We start from the raw sequence: 10,750 nt of genomic DNA, 5'->3' as shown, positions 1-10,750 counted from the left end.
TTGGGAAGCGACGCGCAGCCACGCAAAGGGGCAGCAGCACATGCAAAGCAGCTTGGGCAAGCTTTTCTGTTTGTATAGGATAAAGCAAGATTTTTTTTTTTTTTTTTGTCGTTTAAATGTGAAGTCTGCTGCATTAGGAATGTATGCGACCACTGTGGAGGAAAAGTCTTTTGAGCTTCCTTAGTAGTTTTTGGTGTGATTTTATAAAGAAGCTGGAAGGTGGCAGTTCCCTGTGGTAGGTAATTACATGCACCACATCATTACGCCGTTGTGTGGCTGCTGGGTTTAGTAGATAGACGCTAGAGAAGCTTACTAATTGCATGCTTCTACACCAATCTTTTTTTTAATTTCCCCAGTCCGAAACCCTCCCACATGCTAAGGCTGAGGTTCTGTTACTCTGCTCACAGTACCGGGTACCTCCATTAGAGAGGCGGTGGTGTGGGAACCAAATGAGGTGTTGCAGATTCCTGTAAACACTAAAGAAGCAACCCCAAAAGCCACCTTATCTACCTTCAGTGTTTTCCTGCTCGCCTCCTTTGATGCAAAAGGAATTTTTGGCAAAGGTTAGCAGCTCATTGTGGTATCCAGCATTATCTTGCTTTCCTTGCACTTCTTGCCCACCCACCTCATCTGCTTTTCCTCAGCGCACATCCAGCGTGCTCTGAGCCAGGACTGGCTTTTGTAGGTGTTTGTGCAGTGCCTTGCACAACAGCAATGCTCAGTGCTAGATGTTAATAAGTTCAGGTCTTGCTCTTTGCACTACGGAGGAGAAGAAACACTTTATATGGCTTGCTCTCTCTTCGCAAAGGTAATTCTGGCTAAAGGTAAGGTGACTCTCGCCATGTACCCAGTGATGCAGCTGGCTGCAGTGGGAAGCTGCCAGTATCCCCAGTGCAAAGCTGCATGAAACACAATCAAACAAATAATCTCCTTGGGTTAAATTAAACATGGCAGGTAGCAGCCACATGGCAAAGCAGAAGGCAGCTCACCAACTCTACCAGTAAGAGTTCACTAAAGGGAGAGTGTGGTGACCCAAGCAAAGGATGGTGCTGGTGCCCTGATGACTCAGTGGTTCTCGGCAACAAACTCAGCAAACGGACGAAAAATGCAAGTTCAAGTCTTTTCATTTCTGAAGCAAAGTGTAAGACATCATTGCTCTCGGCAATTTCTCACGTGAAACCATTCTCGTGTGCTGTTCAAGTAACAGAATATTGAAGGTTACTCAAAACCCGAGTCAAGCAGAGCATATATTAATTTATAAACTGTCCAGAGTGAGATCATATGCCATATGCTCTGCAAGAGAAAATAGCTTCCCTCTCATACTGAAAAGAAATTATTTGAGTGTGCATGGCTGCTAGGCAAGGTCTGATGGCAGGGTGGGGACTGGGTGGTGTGGGAGGTGCAGCTGGACAGAGAGGAGTTTGTGGTTATTCTTTACTAGAAAGCACAAGACGGTTTTCTAATTGCAAGTGTAAGGCGCTTACATTGCAAAGGATATTTCTACCCCGTATTTTTGTATTCTCTGATTGCTATTGGGTATTTTGCATTTTGGGAATGGACAAGAAAAAATGGCAAGAAAGGAAATTGGGGAGAAAAGATCTGATAACAGCACTGCAATGTACGTTTTAAAGCACAGACACATTTCTCCCCCACCCCCTCCTCTGCGCTGGCTTTATCACGTCCCAGCTCCTCAGGCAGGCAACAGGCAAGGGAAGCACGGACATCAGCATCAGCATCGCTGCTCCAGCACTGCCCGGGCCCCGCAGGTTACGCGGCGGAAAGCACAGGAGAGGCAGCATGTTTTATCAATATTCAGAAAGTCTATTCCCACGAAAAAGGATTTTATCCCTCTCCCAACTGAAGGACAACTAAGCCAACACCTAGTACTTATGACAAACCCTGCCCCAGCCGCTTCACAGGCTGCGGGCCGGCGGTGCTCGCAGCAGCGCATCGTGGCAGAGCGTGGCCTTCCCGGCGGATGCTGGGGCTGGAGGAGCAAACCCAGCCCCACGCCAGCCGGACAACGTACAGGGCATCGGCACGCTCTCCCGTGCAAAGTCGATGGGGAGACATGGCGATTTCAGTGTTTGAAGAGGGGAGATAAATGGGGTTACCTCGCTGCCGTACATAGCAAAGTATCACGGGAAAGGCGAGTTTTGTCTGTGTCTCTTCTAAAAATCTGTAGCATTCCCACTGGTGTTCTGAGATTTCAGGATTGTAACTTGGGCATGGATGAGCTACCCAGCTGTAAGAAGCCCACTTAACGGAGCTGGGACTGGAGTTGGAAGTAGATGGTTCCTTATTTAATAGCTGGTTCCATGTTTATACACCGAGACACTATCTGCTGGGGTATTTTCCTGACTCCAGTTGTGACAGGCAGAGGTGGGGAATCGCTGCCTGTAGGAGGGCACAGTCCGGGAAAAGCCCTCACACCTAATGCCCAAAGCTGTAGCTGACACACACAGCGATTTGCTGTAGGTGACGTGGAGACAGGCAGAAGACACAAGAGGTTTCTGGTTATAGTGGGGGGGGGGGAAATAAAGATGTCACCAATAATAACTTGCTAGGTAAATACCGGCCTCTTACTGGAGCAGGTTAATGTACCTGCACCTTGATTTACTCACCATCACAGCTCTGCCTCTCCTACTTGGTTCTGCAAGGATTTCTACCTTCTGAGATGTTTCAGCTCACCAATTGTTTTACCAGAGCCGAACAGCCTGGAGGAAAGCCTGTACACAGCAGTCTGTTCACAGCCATCCAAACGTATCCCCAACACGTACCTTACACCAGCCTTTTACCACTTGGCAGTGATTTTTCTCAGCTTCCCTCAGGATGAAAAGCCTCATTGCCAGTCCTTACATCGTGCCGCATCTTTGTGCTTTTCTAGCCCTCCTCTCTTTACCTTGGTGTCTGCAATGACCATGACCTTACTGGGTACTGGCATCTTTACTGAGGTAGGAAGCAATTTCTCCATCAGAATAGTCATCAAATTACAGCTGCTTGTGAAATTAAATAAATTTAAAGTCCTTAAACACTACAAAAAGAAAAGACAAAAAAAAAAAAAGACCACTGTAACATCTCATTTGCTTACAAAGGTACTTGCACACAGTTGAGATCTGATCTTGCAAGGTGCAACCTGAATGGGAATGAAAGGCAGTTGGACGGGGCAGGAGCAGACCTTTAACGAACAGCGAGTAACCAGGGCCCTGTAAGTAGTGCCAGCTCCTCACTGATGGATTAGTGCACGCTTGACAGGATTTTCAGAGCATAATAGACAATGAAACACCACCAACATTTAATCAGTCAGGATATACAATTACAAGGCAACTTAAAGATCCTCATTTGCCTCAATTTTCAAAGCCAGGATTCACTCCCTGCAAGTGAACTGCCAGCTCAGTTCACATAGAGACTTTTCACCGCATCTCCCAGCTCTGCTTAGAGCACTTTAGATTCCGATCAGTGCGAATTTAAAGCAAGAATAATAAACACAATAAACACTCCAAACCAGAGCTACACATTTGCGGTACCACGTCAGGCAGCGTCAGTGGTCTGCGGCAGGCAAGAATTATCAAAACGTAGAGAAATGCCAAATGTCACGGGGTGAGACAGTACAGTAAAGCCTGTAAATATTCAAAATTATTTTTCCAGCATACATTTGTGATTCATAAAACGTGGAACTATAATGAATTTCAAATGCCACATAAATGTTCAAATACAAGATTGGCTCTGTGCTTTCATAATGCTTTAACCATATAAGTCTGGGCTGCATAAAGCTGGCATTTAACTTAGAAAGGTGTGACTAAAACCCCAGTCTTTTAACCAAAATTACTTTATAAAAAGTAACAATTGCATTTTCAACTTTTTTCAAGTGAGACTTTATCTTCCTGCAGTGCATGCACAGGTGCTGTAAAAGGCTGCAGTACGTTAGAACTGTTTAGCAAGGGCGAGAGAGCAGATAACTTTTTCTCTGAACAATTTTCATAGAGTAACAAAAGCTTTCGGACAAGGAATCCCTCTTGGATAATAAAACCCCATCTGACAAGCGCCTGTGTGAAGGAAGTGCAAAAAAAGAAAAAAAAAAAAAGTGCCTGTTTCCCAGCATTTGAAATACGGGAACATTCAGTAAGTTGGTTTTTTTTTTTAATATTGACCTCTTCCATCAGACACAGGTGAGGTTTCTCAGAAGGCAGAGCTGGGCTCCTGGAGCATCGCTCCTGGGGTGGGTGTAGCTCAAGAGTATCTTCCCAAACCTCTTCCGTGACTACACCACCTGCACATGTCCATGCAGTTCCAATTCCTACCTGCAACCCACCTTTAACTTCCTCACTTCAGCTACGATGTGGAACACAACCCCTTGTTGTGACTAATTCAATCTCTCCTCCCTTTCACAAATCACAGTATTTGAATAACCATCTTAACCAAGAGAGGAAAACATCTCAGGAGAGACTACTTTAAGGGTTTAGTCCTAAAAGGTATGGAACATGGTCAAATTCTTGTTGTTTCCATGTGTTAATAGGTACTTTTAAACCACCTCTAGTGTCATCTCCAGCTGCCATGAATTTATTTTAAAACACAACTATTAACAAGGCTGAAGAAAACATTAACTTTTAAGATTAGACCTTAAGCTTAACCAGAACTAATGAAAACTTGAGTGGATGTAGTAATTCTCAAGTGGGTTTATATTTTCCTATGTTGCTTTTGTTTTTCCTCTTCTTGGAGATGCTGAATACCTTTTTGCAACAAGTTGTCCCAGGGACAGTACAGATTCTTGAAAAGGCATATACACAAACATTATCTAGGACATTGAGAAATACAATCAGTCTTTGTAGTGCATTTAGAAAAAAAAAAGCTTTTTGGAACATTACCTGTAACATCGCAAAAGTATAGTATAATCACAACCAGCGTTCTAATATTTGTGAATGAGAATTTTGATTTACAAATAGATCTACACGTTGTGGTCATTTGATCTAAATTACATTGTGTGAATTAGGTCTGCTACTGACTACTACAGTTGCAACTGAGCATGCCATGGATGGACAACAATGTGCACTACTTGGAAAAGTACAGAAACATGACTCAAACTTCAAAGCCACAGAAAAAAAAATCTTTCAAAACAGGCTGGCAAAAACTTCATTATGTATTAAGCACTGGGTAGCAGCAAATCCGAGCATACAGTGGAAGAATCCATGCACAGAAGTACAAGAACCGTGTAAGCAAAGGGATGGAAAAGCACAGCACAAGGACAAGGTGTGAGATGGGCTGCCATGTTTAGAATTTAACTCAACAGGAACAGAGGTGTTAATGAAACAAACCCAAATGATTACTTACAAAATGGCTGTGGTTTCTTTGGGGTTTTTTTCCCCATGTGTATATGTTTCATGAACATACAATCTCCACTCTTCGTTTTTGCCAAAACGGAACAAAGGACAGTGCTTAAACCATTTCCTCTGAAATCTCGTTTGGTTTTAGAATATGCAAATGCTTCAGTATTTTCCCTCTGCGCTTCACCGTCTCTCTCATTGACAGGATAATGTTAACCAAAAGGTCTACAAAGGTAACACGTATAGAATCTGCCTTCACTGTCAGAAACACTTAAGAAAAATATTATGAGAAGAAAATTTCAAGAGCACTTTAATATACAGAATGAGTGGCATAGATGTATGGGGCTTATTTTAAAGAGACAGCCTTTATTTAAAGTACTTTGTTTTGCGGACCTTATAAAGTAAACATTACAATACTTTTTCACAAATATATTAAAATTGTTTAAATTTAAAAGACAATGCCACTGACTGATGGATATTTTTAAAGAAAAAAAAAATTTAACAGAAACAGGCAGCTCAGCTAAAACTAGATTTCAAACATTGTTTTGTCATTCCATCTCCTTAAAAAAAAAAAGAAAAGAAAAGAAAAAAAGAAGACATTTTTCACCCAGACTTCCTTTACAGCAGTAAGGCAACTCCACGAGATTTGAATGAGCTCCTTGGAGATTACAGATACTGTAACTGGCTGCTCCTCATGCTTTATAACACCCAAAGGTGCAACTATCCATTAATCACAATCACATTTGTGCATTAAAATATAAAACTTAAATTACAGATTTAAAAAATATTACTAATAGACTTCCCTATCATAAAATGTTTTACATTTACAGTACTTGAACTATTTCAGTTCTGGGTTGATGAGGTTTAAGCAATTTACCACTGCAAGAGTTAGACTCTGGAGCTCACAAACAGCACAACCCAACCAGGGGCAGCAATAGTCGGTAGAGTCATAGTGCAAATCAAAATAAGGAGTGCAGAATTGCACTAGTTGTTTACATTTCTAAAATATAAATGAACAAGACGAGCTCTTACATTGTACATGCAATAAATTATAGTAAGCATATGACAATGGGGCTGGGGCATTCTACACTTTTAGCTGGTGTACCAGAGTTGAAGCCTGTGAAAGATAGGACTCAGTAAACAAAACATTTCAAAGCTCTGTTGTCATAGCACTTGAACTATGCTTTCATGCTTTGTACTTCTGCTTCCCCGTCTCGCTGATCACACAGATATGCTGAAACGAAATAAAATAAAAAGCTCCTGTTAGAAAAGTAATGTAACAGACTGACGGTTTACATCTGTGTTAAATAATGTGCTTTTGAAAAAAAATATAAACATGCTATACACGTTTCAGTACGAAAGAATCTTGTGATACTGTTTATGCAGAAAAACTTAAGCCTTTTTTTGTCTAAAAAAACTCAACATTGTCTTCTTTTTCCTCCCCCTAACTGTCCCACCCAATGTCTGCTGGATCTGGTGAGACCCAGATGAAGAATTAATGACTTAGAATAAAATTTGAACCCCTCTTAACTTCTAAGGTCTCTCTTCTCTAACTCTTGCATAACTAAGCAAATGCACTTCTTTGTTGTAGACATCTGGTAAGATAAGAAACTTCACATTATTTCAAAGTTGACAGGAGATGTGTAGCCTCCATTCTGCATGCAGCAAAATAAATTTTAGTTTCATAAGAGCTCCAAACCGCTGTCCTGCTGCTCTAGGGTTTGCTCTCATCATTGCATCGCTAATGGAACAGAACAGCACACAAGGCATGATTTACGGAGGAGGGAGAATGATGTGAGGAGACTTCCCTTCCTTCCTCCTCCCTAGTTTTAAATGGACAAAAACATACGGGAAAAATTACTTACGTTCAAATCTCTAAAGTACTCATTGTAATCTAGGGCGTATCCCACAACAAATTTGTCTGGCACTTCAAATCCAACAACTGAAAAAGACCGTAAGTCACCAGTATGTTAGAAAAACTTCCTAGAGTTCACCAAACCTTTTCACAGAGGCAATCTGGAGTTTTATAGATACATAAGCATCCTAACTAATTTTATTTCTTCCACTTAAGTATCCTCAGATTAATAGTTGAGCTTTTTAAAAAATTTTAACTTACTTTGTTGATTTAATTTATCAACTAAAGCAAAATTAAATAGATGTATTTATTGGTTCCCACGCAGCAGCACGCAAGTCTGCAAGAAATGAATGGAAGCACTTAAATCTAGAGACAGGGTATTATTATCAGAATGTAAAACTCCTTGAAAATTTCCTGCAAGTTTGTAAATACCTACAAAAAGAGCCAATACTCCCCAGCACTTCCTAGATGCTTGACGTGCCAGTGCAGAAGCAGTGGAACTGGTGAGCCCAGCTCAAGTCACCCTGACAGCATCATTCACAAGGCAGCACCTCCGGGAGCTGGACCTGCGCCTCGGGCCAGACTGCAGGAAGGGTACCCAAAGGTATAATGAGTAGGTAGGTTCAGTTGTCAGCTCCTTCAAAATTATGGATGTGCAAGTCCAGTAGGACTTTCTGTGAAGCACTGGGAGAGTGAGCACAGAATAACGTGAATATCAGAACCACAGTTATTGCAGGGAAGCCAATCCTTTGCCTTTGAGTAACTGCCTAGATGACTCCATTCTCGTGACTTGCAGGCAATGACCTGATGTGCAGGGATACATTAGGACTGCTAAAGCACATCTTAGATGCTGATTCCATGGTATAGAGAATACAGAAGAGCAAAGAGCACTCTGCTCTTTATGCAGTCACTTGCGGGTTTCAGAAACAGGTGGGTTGGGTTTTTTTTTTGTGTTTGGTTGTGGTTTTTTCCTCCCAGAGAAGCTGCCTAAAAAAAAGGACATCAGCTATTCCACAGATTGTCTGAACAGCTCTAGCAGGACAGTTCATGGGTGTTCAGGCAGTATCAGTCCAACCTGTCCACACACACTATAAAATGATCAAAAATACTAAATTATATAAAACATGAAATTTCAAAATGGCTCTCTCCCCTCATGCTAAAATGAAAGACTCCCGAGCACAGGAAAGCTGCGTGGTTTTTCTTCTCTCCCTGGCTACAATAAGAGCCTGTAAGCAAAACAGGGAGATAAATTGTACAATTCAAAGAAAAGGCTGTCTGCACTTTTTGAAAAATTAAGGTGATGTTTAGCATCTACTTGGCCTCACAATACAGGGATAAAAGGGAGGCCCAGCCATTACTGCCTTGTCGTCTCTTCTTTCAGAGCTCACGTGTCCTGCACTGAACAGGTTGTCGCTGGGGACAGATGGCAAAACAAGTCATCTGCTGCAAGATGCTCAAAAGGCAGACCATTAACCCAGCTAAGCCTATAATAAGATCTCAGGAATGAGGGGTATCCTTGACTGAGGAGAACACCTCAATTAAGCTTTAAGGCATTGAAAAACTTCAGTTCCAGGATACCGTACAACCTTGGAAAGGAGGAGGAAGAGGATGCAACTCTGCTGCTAAATTCACTCCACTTCCATAGTGAAAATACATGGTTCAGATTAATAGGAATTTAGCCTCTGGAACAGGGTTAAAACACATAGCCCTTCCCAAGGCAGGAGGAGCTGTCACTCTGGTACCACTGTCTGCTGTGGATGCTATTCCTTTCTTTATGGTCTTGGGACGGACAGGAGAAGACAAGAAGGGAGTAATTCAGATGCCCAGACATAAATGGTTTTGTGCCAATTTAGGCATCTTATCACTGTAAGCTTTTATCAGACTTGCTACCCTGTGTGGTCCTCCTACATTCCTGGGGACATCCAAATGGTGTGAAGTGGCCAGGTTTAGGCAACCGAATACTGCCAAGCCTGTTAGAGGTGAATCCAGCAGATTCTGCTGACCAAAGCATTTAACTACATGCAAGCTGGGAGAATTTGCACATAAAAAGGGTGTAACCCAGACCAAAATATTGACGTTTGCTTTTCATATACTAAAATGTTACAAAAAGTTAAGAAAAAAAAAAGATCAGACCAAATCCAGATTAACTCTGTCAAAATACATTCCAAACATTTAAATTCCTTAAATAAGAGCAGTTGTCAAAAAGTCACTTACAGTCTGGTCGATATCCCACACTTCGAGGAGTTCTTTTTACCAACAAACTGTCAAATAAAACCAATATAAAACTGAAACATGGAAAAGCACCAGGTACAAATACATGAGACTGTTTTGATGACAGACAAGCTGAATTTGGCCTAGATGTGCATAACTGAAAGCATAACTACATATATTTTAAAATACACTTTTATTTGCAGATGCAGCTGATCATAATGATAAAATCAGAACTTCCTAGAACCATGAATGGTTCACAGCCTAAAGGATAACTAACAGGTCTGCAAGAGGCTAGGAGATACTGATCTGGATGGCTTTTCATTGTGAAAAGTGACTTAATGGGGTTTTACGTGTGTTAGGAACTTCAGGTGCAATTTAGCTTATAGGTAAAGAGGTGACAACTTGGGATCTGACCAGACCAACTGAGCTCTTTTCAAAAGCATTAGTATTATGAAGCAAAACTTCAGCTGCTTAAATGCAACCTCAATTGCACTTGCACAACATGTCCTCACCTGTTTTTCACTGGCAGTACTCATTACCCCATAAAGAAAATGTAATTGGTTCTGATGATCAGGTGATACAAACCAGCTCCACTTTTCCAGAATTAACAGTAAGAGGTGTAAAAAGAATGGAGATACAGAGTTGGGGGTAGTGTAGTAGAGAGAAATGCCCTGCTAGTTTAATTTGATTCACTCATTATTCAGTTGAGCACTTCTACCTTTTAGAAGACAACCCCACAAGCCTGACATTTTTCTGTCTTTGAGATACAGAGACTTTGGAAGGAAAAGGTGGTTGATGGCTAAACGTAAAGACAGAGGTCAGCATAACTCTGTGCATTAAGCACAGAACTCCTTCCCTCCTGGATCACCCCTGAAGCTAGGGCTTCATTTGTCAGAGTCACAGTTTCAACTTGAGACAGTTTCTGAAACTTGTAGTTGTGAGACTTTTTAATTTTTGAGAATTGGTGCAGGATTTGATCAAAGAACCCCCAAAATCATACTAGCATTAATTCACATCTCCTTGCTACAAGTGCTGAATTGTCAGAGAGAAAGAAAAGGGAAAAACTGCAGCAAGTTTGCTACAAAAAAAAAAAAAAAAAAAAAAAGAGAGAGAAAAGAAAGACAAGAGAGGCAAGTGAAGTAACTAAGAACACACTTAAGACTATCTAGAAGGATCATGTTTACCTGCTCAGGTCTTTGGCAGACCCAGATTACTGCAACAGGTTTAAACAATAGGAAACTAGACTTTGCTCATACTATATTATATTCCTGATGTATACTGCAGTGTTAGGGCACTATTCAGTGATAATTATCTAAAATTTGGCACACTTAATCCAGCCAGGGAGAAATCCTAAACAACCTCA

The 10,750-nt window shown here is 41.3% G+C and overlaps 1 protein-coding gene across 1 annotated transcript in view; it reads right to left on the bottom strand.

Moving 5' to 3' along the window:
- Positions 1-5,667: 5,667 nt before the first annotated feature.
- LOC104167007 (hypoxanthine-guanine phosphoribosyltransferase) overlaps positions 5,668-10,750 on the bottom strand; it is a gene marked incomplete at its 5' end in the record, with an annotated part of 18,088 nt that continues 13,005 nt past the window's right edge. The window contains 3 exons of the mRNA XM_009707125.1: positions 5,668-6,555; positions 7,187-7,263; positions 9,391-9,437. Of these exons, the coding sequence (XP_009705427.1) occupies positions 6,508-6,555; positions 7,187-7,263; positions 9,391-9,437 (172 nt within the window). The remainder of the gene's footprint in view (positions 6,556-7,186; positions 7,264-9,390; positions 9,438-10,750) is intronic.

This window comes from Cariama cristata, unplaced genomic scaffold (genome assembly GCF_000690535.1).
Source record: "Cariama cristata isolate BGI_N322 unplaced genomic scaffold, ASM69053v1 scaffold21279, whole genome shotgun sequence".
Taxonomy (NCBI): Eukaryota; Metazoa; Chordata; class Aves; order Cariamiformes; family Cariamidae; genus Cariama; species Cariama cristata.
Note: the sequence above shows the minus strand (reverse complement) of the source record. Positions and strands in the feature narration are given on the sequence as shown.